The sequence below is a fragment of the Pholcus phalangioides genome, unplaced genomic scaffold (assembly GCF_987345545.1).
Source record: "Pholcus phalangioides strain wild (caught in Gottingen) unplaced genomic scaffold, Ppha-v1.0 ptg000014l_1, whole genome shotgun sequence".
NCBI classification, from domain to species: Eukaryota; Metazoa; Arthropoda; class Arachnida; order Araneae; family Pholcidae; genus Pholcus; species Pholcus phalangioides.
Window position 1 is genome coordinate 26,206,797 of NW_028301607.1, and position 24,425 is coordinate 26,231,221.

General features: G+C 36.7%; 1 protein-coding gene across 1 annotated transcript; it reads right to left on the reverse strand.

The window, feature by feature from the left end:
* Positions 1–398: 398 nt before the first annotated feature.
* LOC149078368 (uncharacterized) lies at positions 399–24,425 on the reverse strand. Its single transcript, XM_089241465.1, has 3 exons — positions 24,196–24,425; positions 3,762–3,963; positions 399–935 (listed from the first exon to the last, which is right to left on the reverse strand). Exons 1-3 carry the CDS (start codon positions 24,205–24,207, stop codon positions 742–744), a joined length of 408 nt encoding a protein of 135 aa, XP_089097591.1. The 5' UTR covers positions 24,208–24,425; the 3' UTR covers positions 399–741.

The following is a 24,425-nucleotide window of genomic DNA, read 5'->3' on the forward strand; positions in this document are numbered from 1 at the left end:
CAGCTGCTAATGAAGCCAGAAGCCGAGGGAGACATCTTCAGCTGTGAGTGAAGCTGGGGCAGACATCTTTACCTGCGAATGAAGCCGAGGCAGACATCTTCATCTTTGAGTGTGTGTGTGAGGTATCTTTAGTACGAATTGAGGGGAACACAGGCATCTTCAGCTGCGAATGAAGCCGGGGCAGGCAGAACTTATTGTGTAGGTGCATTGGATGGTCCCGTATATTACGGGATAGACAAATCTGCAACATATCACTCGGTTATTGAGCGATCACCCCCCCCCCCCTCCCCCACCCTTGATCCGTGCTTGCACCCCGAGGTAACTGGCCACACCGTTTGAGAGTCAGTAAAAATGACGGGTGGGAAAAAAAAAACCAGAAACGACACAATTACAACGAAAAAACTTCAAAAATTTTCTTTCCAAATGAAATAATATACAAGTGAAGCGCGAACAAAATGAGAAATGCATAACAATAATACATTAAGGGGGGGGGGGCGAAAAGATGGCCAACAAATGAAAGAAAAATGCCCCGTAAAAAAATGCCGGCGGCCAATTCATAATATTGTTTTGGTTGCCATCGAACCCAATCACAGCAGCAACAACATCGTCATCGTGGCCGTTCTTGTTTCTCTGCATGGGGGGGAAAAAAAGCAGTACATAAATATTGTGTGTACGTAGCATTTTTCTTCGTCATTTCTCTCTCCGTCTCCCAAATCGATTTATTTATTAATTATTTTTAATTTATTGGCAATAGGCTAAGAGTTCGCTGATGGAACAGCTCTTCTTGCAGCATTCGTCGGACACTCCCCTGGATAACCTATTGAACGAATCTTCTCCGTCGTAGTTGTTGTTGTTGTTACTGACCGGTGACCGCTTGAATTCCCGGTAGTCGTCGTTCGACAACAGCTGACTGTCTCTGTACCAAGCTGAGTCATCTGCAAAAAAAAAAAAAATGCCAATTAATCAATGTCATTAGAATATGAAAAAGTGTAAGAACATTCCGGCAATATTTGTCTGAAAATAGCATTAATAATTCTGAGCATCATCCATCCCGAATTCTCAATGGTTTAAGTCAGCGTTTCTCAACCGCTGGGCCGCGGCACGGTACCGGGCCCTGGCATCATTCATACCGGGGCCGCGAGTGTCTGGCTGTTTCCTTTTTTTCCCATTCATTTTACCTTTATTCGTGTGTTTGGCCAGGCCTTCCATTCAGGGCCACAACTAGGATTTTTATATCATCTTGCCGCCTGGGGCAAACATGATTTTGCTGTCTCCCCCCAATTCGAAATTCGACAATTTTACAACAGCGTTCTATGTGTTCACCTAAAACTTGCCGCCGTCATTTCATGTGATCAGGTCTCTAGGGTGTCGTGTTCTGTCACGACCGTGCTTCAAGTGACAGGTGCTCTGTGCGACCAAGATAAATCTAGTCGTGCTCTGAGCGACAATTCTTTTCCATTCTTTACTCAGACAAATCCTTTCTTGGGATATTTCTTCGATAATAGAGAAATATTGTCGTGAGATTTGTGTATGCGAATCAGGATTTTATTTCCTTATACAGTATTTGCTTCCCCTCCCACCCTGTATTAAACAAAAGAATGTGTACAGTTCAGCTCTTAATTAATCCTCTTCCGAACGAAATTTCTGGCTACGGGCCTGTGCGCAGCGGCACACTATTTAAAATCCCCGTGTTGGACGCTTATTGGCCATAATTAACTGGAAGTCCCTGTTTTCATCTCTATGAACAGTTAGGCTTTTAAATTAGAATTACTGACGTAGAAATAATTCGACTTACGGAAATTAAGTCGGTGACGGGCTGTACTGCACTGTACTGTACAACGAAAAGTTGAAAAAAGAAATAATAGGCAATACATAGGGGAATTTGCACTTTAACACACGTAGTGAAAGGTATATAATCTTTGGCAATCATAATATCATCTCATAAGGACCGGTCCTCTATTGTCGAAGTAAAGAATAGGAAGGATTTGGTCGCTAAGAGCACGACGATATTTATCTTGGTCGCTCAGAGCATGTGACCGTCTATAGTGCCGTCCTCGCGAACTTCTATCCACTAACAAGGAAGAAAATGGATTTTTCTGTCCAAAATGTCTCTTAATTAACTGAAATTTCAATTTCGGATTCATTGTATTAATTCATTAAATCTTACGAAATTCATTTTCCGGACTAAGTTATATTTTCTTTTCGTATTCAATTTTCAATTGGAAGTTTGCTTAGTTGGATAACTTATTTAAATCGATAAGTTTTCGAGAAAATGCCTGTTTATCTTTTGATATGTGCGCCACAGGACTTCGCTGGGCATATTACGTGTTGGGAATATGGCCAAGAATATGAAAAAAACCTATTTTTTCTTTCATATTTTCAGTTGAGATACACCCCGTGGATCATTATTTTTTTCTTTTAAAAATTCTTCAAAAGTATTTCTCAACACATTACTGGTTTTTCAGTATTTACGATACAGGCCTCAGCTAAAAACACTGAAGCTTAGCATGGCCATATATTACCTTCGTTTACCTTTTTTACTGCTTCGAAATTGTTTGCCATTTGTTGTACGTATTGTTACGAAAAATTCATTATATTTACCATGTATCATGTCATTTTTCGCCTGTAAATAACCATTAATGCAATTCTCTAATAAATATCGCCAAGTTGGCACGTTTGGCGACGGCTATAAGTAATTAGCAATATCATGATACTAAACAAGAAGTACAGTATAAAACTGTCACGCGCGAATCGTCGTGATTTTTCTATATAGAAGGTATATTTTTGCTTTGTACGAGGCGCCACCATACGGAAATATGTCGAGTTGTTGAAATTCTATCTGGTAGACGAGACTTTTTGTCGATCGCATTCTATTCGCGGGTTGCGTTCCGGCAAGATCTCTGCTTAATAAATACGTGTAAATAGCTGTTCTGTGCAATAAATCTGTGACGCCCTGCGTTTTGTTTCATCCTCTGCTCATTTCAAGGACTTGTCAGAGAAATTATCCGGAACAATATGTAATTATTATGGTCAGGGCCGTCTTAAGAGCATCATGGACCCCCGGGCCAAGTGATTTTTCTGAGGTCCTACCTAACAGATTTTCCAAAATTTCAGCCGGTTCTAATTCCTGTGAGGCCCCTCTTCCCTTTAGGCCCCCGGGCCGTGCCCGGTTGGACCTACACGTTAAGACGGCACTGATTATGGTACATCTTATTCTGATGTGTGCTTTATTATGAATCGCGTATTCATAGCCTCTTGCAATAGTCCACGAACCATGCGGTATCTGTGAGCCAATCACTAAGATTCTACGCAAAAATAAGAAGAAACGAAATAGGATGCTGTGTTTCAAAATGTGGAACTTGCAAATTAGTCTGAATGACGTTTATGGCAAACACTCATGGCCGTCATTTCAACTTTTGTTGTATATAAACCATTTTTAGTGTATTTTCAAAAGCTGGGGGGGCCTCCCTGACTCCCAAATGAAGGGGGGCCTGCAAACACTGCAGAGGCCTTCTATCTCTAAGAGGTGCTGGCTGTACCAACTGAACAGTAGTTATTTTTTTCAGAATATTTCGATGACGTCACCTTCGTACCCTTCCATTGTCAGAGGAATGAGATGCAAATGAAGTGATTTCAAAAACCTGCCAAATGTTACGACGGACGCCATTGATAGAAGGAAAGTCATAACTTCACCCCGTTTTATTGGTTGGTCAAACAGAAAATTTTGTTACAAATCATACATTTAAGTTGACGTCACTTACCACCGAATCTGCTTATGTCGTCGTTGAAGGTCCGTCGTTTGATTCCCGGATCGTAGTACTCGTTGTTGCAGACTATGGCTAGCGCTTGGACGAGCATCCTACCGCAAAACTTCTGGGTGCCTCTCTTGTGGAGGTTGTGGTGCGTTGGTATCGAATGCGCCAAGACGAACACGCACATGCTGAACACGAAATACGTCAGAACCTGAACAGTAAGAGATAGAAAAAGATCAAGTGAATGTGTACGTTTGGATTGTTTTCATTCATGCACTGCTTATCGCTTTTGTCTCGTGAGCTCAAGGCCGCAACTAGTTGCTTAATCATCCGGGGCAAGTGCTCATTTTGACGCACCCTTGTAATGTTGAAGGAGAGGTTTGAGAATAAAATTTACGCCCCCCCCCCTCTGGTCTAGCGAACGGGGTACGAGACCCGCCTGCTCCCCTCTAGCTGAGGCCCTGAGCGTGAGCTAAATTACTTTCATTCTTATATGGAGTACGTTCTACGGTACACCAAGTGGCCAAAAGAAAAGTGATATCTTACGCTGCACCTAGAATTACTAAATTCCGAAACTTGGAAACGAAGACACGTCTGAAACACACATTCACAATGGCACTTACAAGAATTAGCTCCACATCATCAATAAGGGACACCCACTCCCCCTTGTCAGCAAAACTCTAACCCCCCGTCAGCAAAATTTCGTCATCACTGCCCCCTACCTCCTAACGCATATTGGTGAAATCCAAGGGCGTAGCGAGGGGGGGGGGACGTGGGGGTCTGGTCCCCCCCCGAAATGTGAGAAAATTACCGGAAAAAGGGAAAAAGATGGCCAAATCCATTGTTCTGTCACTTTGGTCCCCCCCCGAACGAAATTTCTGGCTACGCCCCTGGTGAAATCAGAATTTGGAAAGGAAACACCTTTTTATATGTTATTATAATCGATTTCTGTTAATTTCAATGCTTTTTGAAGAACTCAAAATTTCTCTTTAAAAAATTCATTGCGACCCACCCTTTAAGCCATATATGGTAAACCCTTGACACGCAGACCAAATGTGGCCTTGAAGGTTATCTGATGTGGCTTGCCCCACTCAAACCTAATTTTGTAAAAATGAACTAAGCGGCACATTTTTACAAATCGCTTAAATGACCCGTGGCACAATTTCAGAGCATTTAAGTGGACCGTGGCACATTTTCAGATCACTGAAGTAAGCCTTAAAGATAACTTTCACATTTAAAGATCACCTTAGTAACCCGCGACACAGTTCCAGAACACTTAAACGATCCGTGGCACATTTAGAGATCCCTTGAGTGACATGTGGCTTAGTTTTAGAAGACTTAAGCGGCCCCCAGTGCGGTTCTACATCACTCAAGTTACCTGCGGAACATTCCCAGATTTGAGTGATGCGGGGCAAAGTTCCAAAGCACTTAAGCGGCCCGGACACATTTCCAGACCGCTTGAAGGATCCGTGAAACATTTAGAGACCACTAAATGGGCTCAGTAGGGGATTTATCAATAGGGAGAATGTTAGTTCAGGTGCCCAATAACTATCGAAAGGTTTTTTTTTCCCGTTTTTGGTGCACCGAATAAGATGCCACTAAAAATATTTCATATCTTCATAAAGGATGGTAGATGACGTAGGCATCATCCAAACACCCCCTCCCGAAATCACTGGCTCAAGTTTTACGAACATTTCGGGTGAAGAAGAGATTGCAGAAAGGTTCAGGTCCAGTAGGGTTGCCAGATCCGAAGACTGAGAAAGGAGGGCGTCTGCTAACACAGCCTTAACGACGTCACTTATCATCATTTTCCCAATAGATGGCGCCACTACTCCGACCAATGAAACCGGCCGTACCAGAAATTTTTCCCCACTGAGAGCTCAGTGTTTTTTCCCAACTCTAAAACACAACCGCTAAAAAAAAAGCAGGAACAGAAAAAATTCTGGGAATTTCGACGGTTGCGGGGAAAAAAACACAAAAACACTCATATCAGTGAAGAAATATAGATATGGTTTCCAGTGAAAAAAAGAAAAATAATTCCGGAAACCTGAAAAGGAGGAAAAAAAAAAGCGGATTTTCCGAAACCTAGGAGGACACTTGAAATAACATTAAAAAGGAGGACATGTCCTTTTAAAGAAGGACGGCTGGTAACCCTAAGGTCCAATCAACAATGATTTGCTTCTGTGCAGCGCCCTCTATCGACCGAAATTCAAACTACCCCGTCCAAAAAAAACAACAACCACTTCCTAACTCTTTTGGCAAAAAACACATTCAAATACAGTCGAATCCCGTTATAACTTGGCTGATCATATTTTCTGGAGAGAAATACGGGAAATAGGGGATTCCAAATACGGGAAAATACGGGACATGTCCAATTATCGCCAAAACCGAACCAAGTTGCCAAATATTGTTGAAATTACTAAAAAATCACAATGGCGGGAGATGAAGCATTGCTGGAAATTGCAATGGATTAAAATGAATTCCACGAAAAAAAACCGTTCATCAAAAAAAAATTGAGATTAGTATTTTCATTTTATAGTTGTAATTATCATAGCATAATTTATGAGTTAACTTCAATCTTTGGCTTCAATATAGAATAAAAATTCAACTAGGCTTCATGTAAAATACGGGAAAAACCGGGACACTTTTGCCAGAAAGTCGGGACGGTAAAAAAAACCAGAAAATACCCGGACTGTCCCGGGAAATATGGGACGTATGGTCACCCCAGTTATAACGAACTCCGAGAGACTGGAGAAATCACTTCGTAATAACGAAATTTCGTTATAAAGGAATTCCAGATTTTTACATTGTTCCTATGTAAACTTATCTGCGGGATTATAAAAATTTTCGTTAAAACCATATTTTCGCTACAACGGCATTCGTTAAAACGGGAATCAACTGCATACCAATTCCTAAAATTTTTGTGAATTTTTAAACTATTAACGAATTTATTGGACACCCTGTACATAAATAACCACACTAAAAATTCGAAATAATTGCCAGGCAAAAGAGGAAAACGCTACTTCCTGAACTATTACTTTGACCTTTTAACAAGAAATTTAAAATTTAAATTTCCCCCACGAATTTCTAAAATCGATAAAAGACGAAGAAGGGAAAAAGAATTTCTTCTATCAATGCCTCATCATAATAACAATAGTCCCACGCAAAAAATACACATTCCTTTGAGGAGGCGTTCCTCAGTGAATTTTTCATAAGCGTATTATAAGCGTGAAAATACTGTAATTGGGAGAGAAAAGAGATAATACTCTCCAAGAGATAACCAAATATTCGCTTATCTTTCCATAAGAATAATAATTAATTTGTTTTCGACGGGAGAGATGCTGAGAGTTCACTAAAAAAAAATAACTGTTTTTTTGCTCCGGAGTCCAATTTACTTTTGCAAATTTCGTTTCTTTGCATTTTTCGTAATTGCATTTATTAAATATTTAAATTAAATGTTTTTGTTGTGTACATTCTGCGATATATTTGCATTTTAAAGTCTTCACGAGGTCTTTTCACAGACACGAAAATGTGATTTTAAACTTTATTTGTAACAGTAAATAAATTTTGTTGAGAATTTACATTAGCATTTCTTTTATTCAGGAGAAGTTTTTCGAAAATATATTTTATTCGGTATCTAGTAGCATTAATTTTAAGATTTTTCCTGTATAGTTTCTTTTTTTTAATTTTTCCTCCTATTTTTCATTTTTATGTCATTTCTTTAAACTTAAATCTTGGCAATTAAGAGGTGTCATGACCCCTGAAGTAGATTTTTCAAAAATGACTTTAGAAAATATGTCATTTGATTGTAAATAAATGCAAAATAAATAAATAAATCGTGACAATCGGTTTGTTCTTTGGAAATAAAAGAATATGTAATGAATTATAGTGTAAATATATCATATATATATATATATACAGTCAAACCTCGTTAGTGCGTCACCCGGTTAACACGTCACTCCGCTTACCGGGTCACTTTTTGAAAATCCCAATTGTCCTCAGGTAGGAATTTGCACAGCTATGGCTTACTTCGTTTAACGAGTCACTCCGCTTAATAAGTCATATTTTTGCTCTCCCAAGAGCGACTCATTAACGAGGTTTGACTGTATATATATTTATATATATCTATATGTATATATCAAGTATATCTCAAAAGCACTTTGAATGCGATTTTCTGATTGCAGTTTCTGAATTCATTCAATAAAATTTAAAAAAAAACTATGGCACTAAGAATTCTGAAATTTTGCTTAAATGTTTATTCGACCTGTGTTAGTAAATGAATCGCTGATTTACTAATTGATCAAATGGAAGTATTTAAAAAAAATGTTGAATTCCGAATTTTCGAATTTTTTTTTTTGTTCAAACTTTAAAAATTAATACTCTAACGAATGTTTGATATCTAAGTTCGAGTTTCGTTTTACCAACACATGTTGAGTAAACATTTCTGTAAAATTTCAGAATTTTTGGTTTACATTTATTTTATGTGCGAATTTTTTGAGGCTTTACACGTCATCAACAAGGCCCTGTAAGGGGCTAAAGAATTAAAAATACATATTTTCAAAATGATTTTTCCGGTTTTCGATGCGTATAATTAACGGTGAAAAAAGTTATCAGCTCGAAAAAAAGAGCGTTTAAGGGTTAAGCACTGAGTTGGATTCGACAATACGAATTCGTCGCGCACTGGACCACACTTCAGACTTCACATAGAGAAATTCTCCAGAGTAAAATTTTAACCAGAACTTCGAAGGATTCTAATTTCGGAAAACCTACAATACGAGAAAGCGCCGGTACTAATTTCGGAAGTGAAAAGACTGTTGTTCACAGTCACCGCAGAAGTTGTTTATTTAGGTCACCTTTTTGCCATTTTAAACTTCGTTATTACCACAATCTGGCTATTTTTATTGACCACGATGTCGTCTTCTAAAAGCCCAGATAATATGGGTTGAGAGAGAAGAGAGAGATAAGCTGATGATCCCCAACTTCAACCCTGAGGCTCACTCACATACAGCTATTTAGTTTCTTTTTTTCTTTAAGAATCTGAGGAGTAATTATTGTTCCTCTTCTTTTTTAAAGATAAACAAGCCGATCGATAAACAAGGTAAACAAATAAACAGCGCCCAAGTGATTCAAGCGGATTATGTAATTGGGCTTGAGAAGACAGCTAATAGATTGAATTGTGCAATTTTTCAACACTGTACATATATGGGACATAGAAATTTTTATTAGTATTTAAAAAAAAAAATTGGGTTGTCCTTCAGATTATCCATATTCGTTATTTATTTTCCATTATTTTTTAAAATTAATTAGATTTTTTATTGAACTCTCAAAGTATATAAATTGTGTTTTATTGATTACATAAAAATGAGATATTAAGAAAATTTTAAACGTTTCTTTATATGCTCTTGGTATTTTTAGAAAGATATTTTAAGACTTTATTCATTAGCGGAAAGATGAGAAATCGGAGAAGTATTCAAATGTTGTATCCAATCAGCTGATAAAAAAGAAGAAAAGGTGAAATTTTGCATATTCGTGCTTCTGGCATGTAGGAGACGATACGTGTACCTAACTGATATGGTCCTAGTTAAGATATCAATCCAAATTAAGTAATCAATTGTGTCTTTTTAAAGTTAATTTTGACATATAATAAACACAAATCAATCAAAAAAAATTTAATAGTCAGTTGGCGGTGGGCGAATGAACGGATCATGTTGTCTAGCGTTGACATTAGTTATCATGGTTGCTCATTTTGGTTCGAACAACCCACGTTTCACTTAAGAGTTGAATGGTGTTGTTATTCTGGACGCAACTAGGATCACCGATCTGGGTATGCTTATTGATGCGCGGCTTAGTTTTTTCTGAACATTGTTCAGCGTTGGTCAAAAAATCGAATAGAATAAAAGGTCTCTTCGCGTTCTCCTGAAGTGATCCTTCTACTTTTCTCCGGGGCTTGGTTCGTCCTGGATTGGAGTGTGCCGTCAGGTTTTAAAGACCACACTTACAGAGACATAGGCTTGGTCGAGGGGATGCAGAAAAGACCCACGCGTGCTCTTGATGCCACACGGGGCTTACGCTATAAAGAGAGACTTGATTTCTTGAAAATGTTTACATAGCGGAAGAGCGCAGATGTCGGGGTTGGGGGATATGATTGAAGTGTTTGAAATTTTCAACGGGATGGATAAAATGGACCATGAGTTATTAATACGCCGCAAGGGCGTAGCGGGGGGGGGGGGGGAACTTGTGGGTCTGGTCTCCCCTCCGAAATGTAAGAAAATGACCGAAAAAAGGGGAAAAGATGGCCAAATCCATTGTTCTGTCACTTTGGTCCCCCCCCCCCCCCGAACGAAATTTCTGGCCCCTGGTTTTTTATTGCTCTTATTGGGTTGCTGTATTTTAGATATAGTTTAGATATGTATTCGACATTCGCATATTTTTTATGGGAACCTTTTTTTCAGGCACCTCGTTCGGCATATTGTCTGTTGTGGCCTTTGTATTTGTATTAGTTTCAGCTCAGGTGGGAAGAGGTTATGCGCTGAGGCGATTCTGAATTTTTATTCTTCAAACTGGCTGCATTAATGAACGTTTGAAGAGCCCTTTGCACACATGCAAAGCTGGGAATTTAAGGGTTAAAATGAGGACCCTTTTTTTCGGGGACCTTTTCTTTATTTCTTTCCCACCGAACACCGAACACAACTCCGGTCTACCTAGGTTTTGCGTGGATTTTTAATGCTGCCATCTATTTTTCAAACTATGAGTGTAGTGTAATGATTGAATATTTGTACCGTTAAAGTTATCTGTTGCTCTCTATGGTGAGACTTTTTAACTGGGAGATCGACCTAGACGTTGGGAACCACAAAAAACAAACTTCAGCCGATTACCAACTGCATCACCATGGGGCAGTTGGTGGTCGTTTTTGGCAGTTTGAACAGGGTTGCACAACCTCCGGCTCACTAAGGTGTTTGATCCAGCCCGCGGCAGTTGTTACAGTAGAAAAGTATCAATGTACACACAACACGATAAATATCTTGGCTGACCATATTTCCTTCATAAAAATACGGTATATCGAAAAAAAAAAAATTGTCAAAGGTGAGTGAAGTTGTCAGTTACAGCCCCCTCCTAACCAGATCATGGCCTGCCGCTCTGTCTCAATGAAGATATATAAGCTGGTAGGGTCGAAGAAGACCTGGACCATGCTTAAAAAATGTGTGTGTTTGTGTTGTGAACCTTACGTGACGTTCGTTTCTGTGTAATGCTTGCATAGTGTTGCCATCTGCCATCAATTTTTAAAACTATGAATGAAATGTAATGCTTGAATAATTGTAGATCACCGTTGCAGGCCTGTTGCTCTGTGTGGGGAGACTTTTTAACTGGGAGATCAGCTTACATTCGCGCCACAAAGTTGGGAAACATAGAAAACCAACTTCAGCCAACCACAGCTGTGGCGACGGTGGGGTTTGCCAGTTACAGCAGAAAAAAAAAAATGTCAGGGGCAAGTATTGCTGCAATTTACAACCAAAAAAATTATCAAATGCAAGTAAATTTTCCAATTACAGCCATGTCGATAAAATTGTCAAAGCCAAGTAAAGTTGCCATATCGATAAAATTGTCAAAGGCAAGGCAAGTAAGGTAAGCAGAGATGCCAATTACAGACAAAAAAGAAATTGTGCTAGCGAATTACCGCCAAAAAAAAAAAAATTGTCAAAGGCATTAATTTATAAATCATGAAACTGATCTCAGTTTTTGAAATCAAAAATCGAGATAAAAATAAGGATCGTTAAAATAAGGGGGAGAAAAAACGGGACATTTTATGAAGAAGTTAGGACGGCTATGTCCAGTGAAGTACAGGTCGTATGGCCACCCTGTGTGTGCATACAAATTTCTGACCCCACGAGTGGCAGAATTGGTGCATATCTGACTCGCGGACTGAAAAGGTTGTGCTTCCCTGATTATATTTCCGAATATCATAATTTTCCAAAGTCCGAGGCACACCGAAAATGAAATGAAAATTTTCTTTTAACGTAACATTCCCCCGCGACAGCAGCTCTCAATTTCTACGCTTATGAAAACCTAGAAGGCCATCCATCAATCACCAGGCTAATCAAGAATTAGTCAGAAATTATTCCCACAGTATTTTTTTTTTTTCATAAGATCTCCATAATCAGCTGATGGGAGAGAATCGATCTTTTATTTTTCTCGATTCGCGCACACACACACGGGATAAACAAAATCAAAGTAAACAAGGCAGGGAAAGGGCGTATATAATATAATACAAGTGGGAAAAAGATTGTATTTTTCTCTCTCGCATAAATCTTTCCACGATGTAAACAAGTTATAACATTTAGATTTGGGCTTCTTTAAGGTCATTCATTCTAAAGTCTTTTCGCGAGTTAGTTTTTCGAACGGTGTTTAGTGCATCGAACCAGCCAATAACAGTTCCCGCAGCAACAACAGAAACCAATCGGATCAACGATGGGTTTGCGATCGAAAATGATTGGATAAGAGTTATTGAGGAAAAGTTTAAAAGAAAAAGAAAAAGAGACCGAAGAGGAATAATATGTTTTTCTTAAGAAGATATGGCCGAGATTAAGAAAAAAAATGGATGGATTTTTCTTTCTTGTTTTTCACACCGATTTGCTGTGAACTTCTGTTCGATAATTATAAATAGATATTTATCTTTCAATTTGGTACTTGATGGAAGATTGAGGACTTGAGTACCGATATATATTATCAACGGCAGAAAAGAAAAACAAAATCATTCAATTAATCATTCATCGTCTAGAGTGAATCATACCAATCTTTTATTGACCTGTCATGTAGAAACCTCTCACCGTGGAAACGTTGGTTATAATGCTACCAGCCCTTTTTGTACGACTCTTAATATCGTTGGTTCTAAACCGTTCATGCTAGAAATACCCCCTACAAATGCGTCAGGAACTTGCTTACCCATAGACCAGTGTTTCTCAACCACCCGGTACCGGGCCCTACCATCAGTCAAACCGGGCTGCGAATGACTCACTGTTTAGCCACGTGTATGACCAGGAATTCCACTCACAAAAAAAAAAGAAAAAAGAAATCAACCAGGCCGCGGCCTCTTTCAAAGGCTGAAAACCCACTGCCATAGACGATCATACGAAGCTTGTTTAATCGTAGAAGCAGCACTAGAAATGTGAAGGATACTTGTGTACCCACCAGGAAAGTGTATTAGGTTTGTACGCTCAGAAGTGCGAAGGAGATTTGCACACTACTGAAAATCCGCGGTAGATTCGGGTGCTTCTAGAAACATGAAGGAGACTTACCGCTTCAAATGTGCGGTAGGTTTCCACACTTTTAGAAATGCGGAAGAAACTTGAATACCACTAGAAAGGTGTGGTACGTTTGTGTGTTTCCTGTAGAAACGCGAAAGAGACTTACATACTACTGAAAGTGTGCAATGGATTTGCACATTTCTAAAAATGTATAGGTCACTTGCATACCACTAGAAAGATGTGATAGGTTTGCACACTCTTAGGAATGCAAAGGAGACTTTCATACCGCTGGAAAGGCGTCATACGCTTGCACGCTTTTAAAAATGCGAAGAAAATTTGCATAGTTTGCGACTTGCATAGCACTAGAAATGTGCAGTAGGTTTGCGCACTCTTAGATATGCGAAGGAAACTTGCATACCATTAAAAACGTGTAGTAAGTTTGCTTCGTATTTCCTAGGAGACTTATATACCAATAGAAATGCGCGGTAGGTTTGCCACTCCTAAAAATGTGGAGACTTGCATATCACTTGAAAGTTGTGGTATGTTTGTATGCTCCTATGTATAGAAATACGAAAGAGACTAGCATACCATTAGAAATGCGCGGTAGGTTTGCACACTTTTAGAAATGCGAAGGAAACTTGCATACCACTAGGAATGTCCAGCAGGTACGCACATTTTTTGTAATGCGAAGGAAACTTGCATACCATTAGAAATGTGAGGTAAGTTTCCATTGTATTTCGTAGGAGACTTGCATACCATTAGAAATGTGAGGTAAGTTTCCATTGTATTTCGTAGGAGACTTGCATACCACTAGAAATGCTTGGTAGGTTGCTACACTCTTAAACATTCGTAGGGGACTTGCACACCAATAGAAATGCCTGGTACGTGTGCACATTTCTAAAAATGTAAAAATGTGTAAGAGATTTGAATACAAATAGAGAGGTGTGGTATAGGTTTGCGCGATCCTATAAATGCATGGCAAGTTTGCTCTTTTTCGTTTGTTCCCGACTTTCGTACCAAAAAGGAGTGGTAGGTTTGTATGTTCCTAGAAATGTGAATAAGACTTGCGGACCACTAGAAGAGCGTGGTAGGTTTGCATACTCATATAAACACGTAGGAAAAGCTTGTACGTCGTGCTTGTGTCCATCGGGGGAAATTGATTCTCCTAGAGAAATATCAAAGGTTAAAGAACAAATAAAATGTATAGAAATGAATAAAGTGTGTAATATGATATTCCCCATCTATGACGATTTGAATGATCTAACCCATTATAAAATTATAAAAAACAAATGTAAAGGAAAATAAAATCCATAAATTTATAGTGAGATAATAGAGAGATAACGTTGTTTCCTTCTCTCTCTTTCTCAAAAAAAAAAAAAAGAAAAATACATGAGAGATATCGTAAAAATTTCAAAAACAAGAGCCATGTTTTTCTGACACTTCATGGCCACTGTATTGGAATTATTGAATCGAATGAGATGTTTATCGTTGAGGGAAGTGATATAATATCGATATCTCCTTATTTCGAAGTTCCTCATTGTTATTTGCTTCGAACTGAAGTAAACAAGCCCAAAATTCAAATTTGTTTTATAACGTGTGAATAAGTAACACAAAAATTACGAGAATTACATTTTTTTTTGAATCATAATGAATTTTAACTGTAAATTATATATTTGGTCATCCCAAAAGTTTTAAGTGTTCTTCTATGAGAAATATTAAGCGAAGAAAATAAATTATTTTTTAAGATTAAATTTAAGAATATATAAAATGAAATAAATAAATTTAACCCTGTTTTTCGAAAGAGGCTATACTTTATTTTTAGCCATTTTTTTTTTTGGGTATTCCAAAAATTCCATCGATTTCAGGCTTTCTTGGGATTTCCGGTGTTAATGAAATACTCTGGGACTGGGGTCATTGCATTCTGATTTTCATATTCTAGACCAGTTTTTATTCCTGACCTGCCGTACTCATCGTAGCCTCAGGGATACGTGATGACCATACAGCGGTAAACGAAAATTAACAGGCAATGATGGTAAAAATCGAATCAAATTATAAAAAGAACTTTTAAACATTTATTATGACACTATATTTGATTGTAAGAGAGAAAGCACACCACCCACGCATTTCTATAGGTACGTAAGCCTCCTACGCATTTCTTGAAGAACTCAAACTTGCCATGAATTTTTAGTAATACTGAAACCTTCTTCGCATTAATAGGGGAACGTGAACCTACCACGAATTCTTGGTAGTGCGGAAACCTACCACGCATTTCTAGTGGTACAGAAACATTCTTCGCATCTCTAGGGGAATGTAAGTTTTATTGAGTCATCCCGAAAGTTTTGAGCGTTCTTCTTTGAGAGTTAGCGAAGAAAATAAATCTGTGAGGTTAAATATAAGAAAATAATAAGGAAAAATCAAATCAACCGTTATTCTTCGAAGTATCCTTGACTTTTAGCTATTTATCAGAAATTCTGAAAACTCCACCGATTTCAGGCTTTCTAAGATTTTAGACGTTAATGACATCGTCGTACACTGATCATTACATATTCTGATTCTTCATATATTCTGGACCAGTGGTTCTCAATCTGTGATACTCATAACCCTCCAGAATGTTCCAGACAAATGTGTGAGAAGGATGATAAACAACGGGGGTAACACACGAGTTAAATGATAAAAGAATCGCCATTAGTTACGACATTATTATTTAATTCCAGGAGACTATCCAAGGAGAGTAGTGCAAGTTTCTTCTGCTTTTCTAGGAGTACGCACATCTCACTCATTTCTAAAGATACGCAAGCTGCGGGCGCATTTCTTGGAGTACGTAAACTACTACACGAATTTTTGGGATTATGCAATCCTGTCACGAATTTTTAGGACCTCGCAAACTTACCACGCATTTACTTACCACCTAAATAGTATACAAATCTCCTTCGCATTTCTATGAGAACGAAAAAATATCACGCACGCATTTCTAGTGATATAAAAATCTTCGCGTTTCTAGTGCTACACAAATCTTCTTCGCATTTCTAGTGGTATAAAAAATCTTGGCATTTCTAGTTTTATGTAAGCTTCTTCGTATTTCTAGGAATACGAAAACATACTACGCATTTCTAGTGGTATACAGATCTAATTCGCATTTCTAGGAACCTATCAAATCTTTCTGGAAGTACGAAAACCTCATACACGTAGGCGTAAAGTTATTGAAAATATTGGGGATTCGGGGTTCCTTTCTCCCCGTTTCTGTACGATCTCAGAATATTTTTAACGGAATTGGAATAACTTACAACATTTAAAATAGAATTGGAAGAGCTTACATAGAATACTTTGAGGGAATTGCAAGCTCGGAATATTTCAAACGGAATTGGAATAGCGAACATTGTGAACGGAGTTGGAAAAATGTAGTTAAGAATATTTTGAACAAAATAGCTAGCTTAGAATATTTTGAAGGAAGTGAAATTGCTGGAAATATTTTGAACCGAATTGTAATAGCTCAAAATATTGTGAATGGAAATGTAATAGCTTTGAATATTTTCAACAGAATAGCTAGCTTATAGAATATTTTGAAGAAATTGCAACAGCTCAAAATACTGTATTTTAAACGGAATCGGAATAGCTCAGAATGTTTTTAAGGAACAATAACTGTTCAGAATATTTTTAACGGAATTGGAATACGGTAACTCAGAATGTTTTGAAGGGAATTGTGGAATATGGTACAGCAATTTAAAATATTTTGAACGGAAAAACTAGCTTATACTGTACATACAGAATATTTTGAAGGAATTGCGACAGCTCAGAATATTTTAAACAAAAGTGGAATATCTTAGATTATTTTGAACGGAATAACTGGATTAGAATATTTTGAACGGAATAGCTAGCTTAGAATATTTTGAACGGAATAACTAGATCAGAACATTCTGAAAGAACTGCATTAGCTGAGAATATTTTGAATGGTCTTGTTATAGCTTAAAATAGCTTAGACGTACTCAAACTGAAGAACAACGAGATCAACGTATTTCCTATTCCAGAGTCAGCGAAAAGAAACATGGATACAGATAACACATTGCTGACTCCATTTTGATTTAAAAAAAACATTTCCAATATAACTATGAGCCGGTATATTATATGTACTAAATAATATAAACGCAAACTTATATTGAAATAATAGCGGTTATGCAGATACAAAATACTGAGAGTTGTCGGAGTATATAAAATTATATATGTGATAATATTTTTCATATAATTTCAGAAATTAGCAGATGCAGCGTAGTAATATGAAACACATTTTACTAGAAATATCTAATAATAAAGCACAATAATTGTTTTTATTTACTTAACTTGTTGATCAACTGAGCAGAAAATTTAATATTTCTGTTTCTAGTTTTTCCATTCAGTATAAAATTATTTCTTTAAAATTATTTTAAATATAGCTTCTTAAGTAAAAATATCAAGTAGTAATTAATTTACTCTTACCAATAAAAAATTTTCCAAAAAAACTGAAAGAAAATTATAATAAAATGCACTATTTTCTATACTCATGGAATAGTTCAGAATATCTAGAACAGAATAGGAATACAAAGCTATACGCTTTTTCTCAGCCTACGACGCATCTAAGAAAGAAACTTTTCAATATATTCTTCACAAAGCATCTTTCCTAGTTCCTAGAATAGGAATAGAGCTTCGATAGAATTTGAATAGCTTTTGAATTCGAATGAAATAGCATAGAATAGCCTTCGAATCAAAATGAAATAGCATAGAATAGCTTTTGAATCGAAATGATATATCATAGAATAGCCTTCGAATCTAAATGAAATAGCATAGAATGCCTTGGAATCTAAATGAAATAGCATAGAATGCCTTGGAATCTAAATGAAATAGCATAGAATGCCTTGGAATCTAAATGAAATAACATAGAATGCCTTGGAATCTAAATGAAATAGCAATAGAATAGCCTTCGAATCTAAATGAAATAGCATAGAATGTCTTGGAATCTAAATGAAATAGCACAGAATAGCTTTCGAATCTAAATGAAATAGCACAGAATAGCTTTCGAATCAAAATGAAATAGCATAGAATGCGTTGGAATCTAAATGAAATAGAATAGAATAGACTTCGAATCGAAATGAAATAGCATAGAATAGCTTTTAGAAATAAAATAGCTTTGAATTGTTAGAAAAGAATAGTTATAGCGGAAAAAAAAAGTTACAATTGAATTGAAATTGCTTAGAATAGTTAGAACAGGAAAAAAGATAGTTCAAAATAGTTTGATTTGAATAGGAATGGCTTTAAATAGTTCGACCGAATCAGACTAGCTTAGAATAGGGAATTAAATTGAAATAACTTAAAACAGTTCGAAAAGAATAGGGATAACTCAAAATCATAGTTTTAATTGAACTGATATTGCTTAGAATAGCTAGAAAAGAATATGAGTACACTCAAAACTTGAGAAAAAAATTGGAATAGCTCAATAACATAACATACATGGAAATAATTCACACTAACTATACTTAAACAAATATTCATACCAAATAGAAAATTTTCCGAAACACTGAAAAAATTTACGTTATACGTAACTATTTTACTCATGTATTTTTGGAATAGTTTAGAATATCTAAAACAGAATAGGAATAGTTTTTAGCAAAGCTTCAATAGAATTTAAATAGAGTAGAACAACTATTGCATCAAATTGAAATAGCTTATATGCATACAGTATAGAATAATTCTAACAGAACAAGGATAGTTGAAAATGGTTTGAACTCAATTGAAATAACTCGAAATAGCTCGAACAGAATCAGCCTAGCTTAGAACAGCTTGAAGGAAGAATTGAATCGAAATACCTTAGAATAGTTCGAAGAGAATCAGAATGGCTTAGAATAGTTCGAAGAGAATCAGGATAGAGAGAGATAGATGGCTTTTTCTCACAGCCCAAGATATCAAGGAAACAGTTATTTTCCGGATATTATGCTGAGGTGAACTCGGAAAAAAAAAAAGTCATCACGTCTCCGCCGGGACTCGAACCCAGGCCCCTCTTGCATACGGCGCAAGCATGCTACCATCTACAACACTGGAGACATGACCCTGCCTTCCTTATTTCACGCGCTGTGGCGTGAGGCGCTGAAGTAGAAACAGTAGTAGCCTCTCAATTTCAGGAAATGGCTCAGAATCAGGATAGCTTAAAATAGTTCGAAGAGAATCAGAATAGCTTAGAATAACTAGGATCGAGAAAAAAAGAATAGCTCTGAACTGCCATTCAAATACAGTGAAATATCGATACTCTGCTTACTAAGTAAAAATATTGTTGTAGAGAAGTTATCGTTATATCGAGAAATACCATCAGTTGCCACCAACTATATACTGTTGTGGGCTTATCTTCTGAATTAGCGTTGTTAGTACTACCATAAAATGCATTTATCTATTTATCTGTAGTTGATTACTAAAATTCAGTTAATTGTTCCGTGGGCGCGGTAGCCCAGGTCGATAAGATGCTCGCCTAAAGTACCAAAGGATGTTTAGAGGTGTCGCGAGTTCGATACCCGGTTCGTCCTTGTCAGAAAACTTTCCTGACAGGGATACGACAAAAAACGGCGACTTGACCGCAGCAAAAAATTGCTACCGCAGGGAGTCCCCCATCGAGGGGTTAGCGTACCAACCTCTCGATGAGTATAAGAAACAAGCCTGCCGTTCGGAACCGGCAATAAGTTGTAGGTCCCGGTCTAATTAGCCCTCGTGTGCAGGAAATGACCGTGGTGCGACAAAAATGATCAAATGATCAAAGTTAATTGTTTCGTCCTGTAAAGTTGCATACTGCACACTACTTTTGTGTACTACACAGAAAACAGCTTTACGGCAATATTCGGTAAAATCTGACCTTGAGCCACACGTGGCCGTTGAATCTTTTTTTGCATTGACTCGCCGACGAAAAGGCTTACATAGTTAGCCTTCACAAAAATGCTAAAGTATTCCAGAATTAGTGAAAGTAGCAATTTTAAAATTATTTTTAGAAAACATTTCAGAACTAAGAGAGAAATAATTTTAGAATTATTGAAACAAATAATTTTAGAATCATTAATTTTTTTTTAGAATCGTTAACTTTTTGTTAGAATCATTAAAAAAAATAATTAAAAATCATTAAAAAAATAATTAAAAATCATTTAAAAAAATTAAAAATCATTAAAAAAATTATTTTAGAATCATTGAAATTTTTTTTAGAATTATTAAGAAAAATAATTTTTAGAATCATTAAATTTTTTTAGGATAATCAAAACTTTTTTAGGATAATCAAAATTTTTTTTGAGAATCATTAAAATGTTTTTTAAAATCATTAAAAAAAGTAATTTCAGAACCACTAAATTTTTTTTAAATCACTAAAATTTTTTAAAAAATAATTTTAGAATCATTAAATAAATAATTTTAGAATAAGTCAGAGAAATGATTTCATAACTATTGAAAGAAACGATTTGGTGGTGCGGAGGAAGTGTTGTACATTTCATGAAAATTCACGCGATTAATGACAAATACTTCCAGAATTATATACAAAGTAATATTTTTTATATTAATAGAAATACTTTCAGAATAAATGAAAATTCATATTTAATGAAAAAAATTGAATTTTAATTCATATTTAAATAAAAATTCACATTCAATAAAGAAATAGTTTCAGAAGCTCAATGTGTGTGTGAAAATTTCCATTAGTTGAAAAAAAACCCTTCAGAATTAATGAAAATTTTCATGGTATGAATTTCCATTAATTCTGAAGATATTGAAAGAAATTCGTATCATGAATTTCCATTTATTTGGAAGTTATTCTTGAATGATATAGTGCTCTGCTTTTTACTCAGAGCTCTGGGCCCTATTGAGCCCACCCGTTGAGACGCCACTGAGTGAATCTAGATACTACAGTGTGACTTGTTGGCCCTCGGGTTTCATGAATTTTTTCTTATGGCCCGTGATGTCTGGAAGGTTGAAGGTCCCTGAGTTGGTAGTGCAAGATACTGATTACCGGTGCTATTAGATATCCTCGAAATAACAAAAATTGGTGAGAAATTTAAAAATATATTGGAGGATATTTTGAGCGTATTATAAAAAATATTGTAGTGTGGCTGTTTCGAAATGTCTTCATAAAAAGAAACATCGTTACAGAGGAATATATCGTAATAAAGGATATCGTTGAATCGATAGGAGTTTATGAGACTGTAGACTAGTCTAATAATCTATTAGACTAAAATTAGCCACTAATAATAGACTACTATCGCCACCACTGGGCGATAGTGGGAAGTATCGCCCAGTAGGGGGCGATGGAAAGGTTCAGGGGGCGATAGAAGCTACGCGAGTATAACATAGGATCCTATGGGTTTTTTTTCCCATTAGTTAGTTTGCTGGAGAGGGAAAAAAAAATTCTGAAGAAAAGGGGGCGGTGGAACAAAAAGTTTGGGGAAACTATGCTATAGACCAGGGGTGGCCAACAGCTGGCCCGCAGGCTGCATGCGGCCCGTGAAGTGATTTTGTGCGGCCCGCAACAAGATAAAAGTACCGCGAAAAAATTAAATTTGCAATCATTATTTGAACTATCGGTTCCAACAGCAGATTTATTGATTAACAAACTGCTAACAAACTTCTTATTTCTAGTGACGAAATTAATTTAATAACTAACTAATAAATTCAATTAATAATAAAGCGGCTTATACCGAAGTTGCACCGGTGATGCGGCCCGCAACCATTGTGTTGGCCCGTGAACAGAAAGAAGTTGGCCACCCCTGCTATAGACATTTTTTTTTCTTTCAAATACAAAGAAATATCGTTGTAGAGCAGGGGTACGCAAATTCCGGTCCGCTGGCCAAATGCGGTCCACCGAGAAGTTTCGTTTTTCGCGCGAACAGTGTTCCCGTAAAGAAGTATGAATACACGCAACACGATAAAAGCCTAGGCTGACCATATTTCCTACATTAAAATACGTGATTTTTATGCGGGATATTTATTTATTTATACAATAATGTGTGTATTGGCCAAGGCCTAAACATGAGAATGCGATTGATGGTGACAAAAAAAAAGTTTTAAATTTTTCGAAAATTTAAATGGCGTGGGTGAATCAATGACAGTAGAGGGGAATGATTGCCAGTTTTGATCATTGATCATTTTTGTCGCACCACGGTCATTTTCTGCACACGAGGGCTAATTAGACCGGGACCTACAATTTATTGCCGATTCCGAACGGCAGGCTTGTTTTTCATACTCATCGAGAGGTTGGTGCGCTAACCCCTCGATGGGGGACTCCCTGCGGTAGCAATTTTTGCTGCGGTCAAATCGCCGTTTTTTGTTGTACCCCTGTGTCAGGAAAGTTTTCTGACAGGGACGAACTGGGTATCGAACTCGCGACACATCTAAACATCCTTTGGCACTTTAGGCGAGCATCTTATCGACCGGGTTACCGCGCCCTTGATTGCCAGTTAAAAATGGAATGCGGAAAGAAGCTAAATAAATCTAATATCTCAAATTATCGCTAAAAAAAAATTTTTCAAATGCAAGTAAACTACTAATTGTAGCCAAAACAATTATCAAAGGCAAGTGAAGTTGCCAATTACAGTCAAAAATATTTTCAAATGCATTAATTTAAAAGTCATGAGAATAATTTTAATTGTTGATTTTTCAAAAATCCGAACTGAGCCCATTTTGAGAAGGGGGAGGGGGAGAAATGGGACATTTTATGAAAAAGTTGGGACGACCAACAAAATTACGGGAATGTCCCGTAAAAGTACGGGTCATATGGTTACCCTACTCATACAAGTTTCTGACCCGCGAGCGGTCGAACTACCGCATATCAGGCCCATGGACTGAAAAGGTTGTGCAGCACCACTGTTGTAGAGGGATTTATTGCTGGATCGAGCATATCGAGTACCGTTGTGGAGAGGTTTCGCTGTAACTCTATTTTATATAAGTAATTAATATAGGCACCCACAAAATATATTGCATATTGGAAATATAAATGCTACGGTAAATGTTATAAATCGGTTATTATACATAATACTAAAATTTTGTAAAGCCTTGCAATTTATTGCTTTATATGCAAATTTGATAATTAGTGCTAAAATTGCTGAAGGGTGTGGAAACAAAGGGGCTACTACAAATCACAGTAAATAAAAATGCATTTCACGAGAAAAATATTCAAATGATCTGTTGACCATATTTCATTGAAAATAATAAAATTCGGTAAACTGGGATCTTAAATAATAATCCGTAAAATACGGGACATCGCCAGTTGTCATCAAAAACATTGTCAGAGGTAGGCACGAACACACCAATCGTAATTAAAATTCCAAAAATTGAGGACAAAACGTTAAACTTAACAGATAATGAAGATGAATATTTTTTTATAACTATTTTTTTACACTGTGTATTACGGCTTCAGTATAATCATTAAAAATTGAAATAATTATCGTTAAAAAAAACCGGGAGAAATGTATAAAAGAAATCGGACAACGGAAAATTACACGAATGTCCCGTAATACGGGACACACGTGGTCCGTCAAATTGTTTGACATTTTACCGGTCCTTCTTCTCAGAAAGGTTGAAAAGGAAAAACTGATGTAACACTATATCATGTTTACCAACGACGCGACGCTTGGGCACTATGCATAATTGCCGGTAAAAGTGTTCATATAAGAGGCCGGGATTACACTATAAAAGTACTATAAAAGATTTTTTTATAAAACATGAAAATTAAACCAATAATCTCATTGGTAACATTCGAGTTTATAACCAATACAACCGAGCATAACCAATACGCTTATTGATTGAATTTTTTCAAATTTTATCAAAGAACTTTTACAAAACTTTTATAGTGTAATCCCGGCCTAATTCAGGGTAATTTATCAAACCTACCAAAATTTATTTATCACATTACCGCGCAACATAAATACTGTAATATACTTTCATTTGCCACTCAAAGGAGGGCCCCGGGTCCCCGAGTAAAAAAAGGGCCCCCCCCCCAAGTTATTGAAGATTCTTGTTAGTACGCCTATACAATATATTCAAATTGAAGAAATTACTTTACAAATAACACGTGGAATAAATGAATTGTGCTTAATATTTCAATTAGATTTTTGATACATGAATTTGACTCAATTGGGGGAGGAGGGCACATAAAAGTGCTTTAGCCCCCCCCGGAGAGATTGCCCTGAGTTTACAAGAATAAGAAGCGCAACACTTACCTTGTATGCCATGATTTTTTGATGGAATTTGAAAAAAAATTTTTGCAGTGAAAAAATTAATTTAAATACTATTTGAAGGATTTTTATTTGTCGTTGGTTAGTTAGTTTCAGTGATATCTCTGGATAGCCATTGGATTCGTGGATGACTGAGGATGTGGACGATCGACTGACTAAGCTTGGAATGGCTTGTCTGTCTCGGTGAGGACTCTTGTGTCGTCGATTTATATATA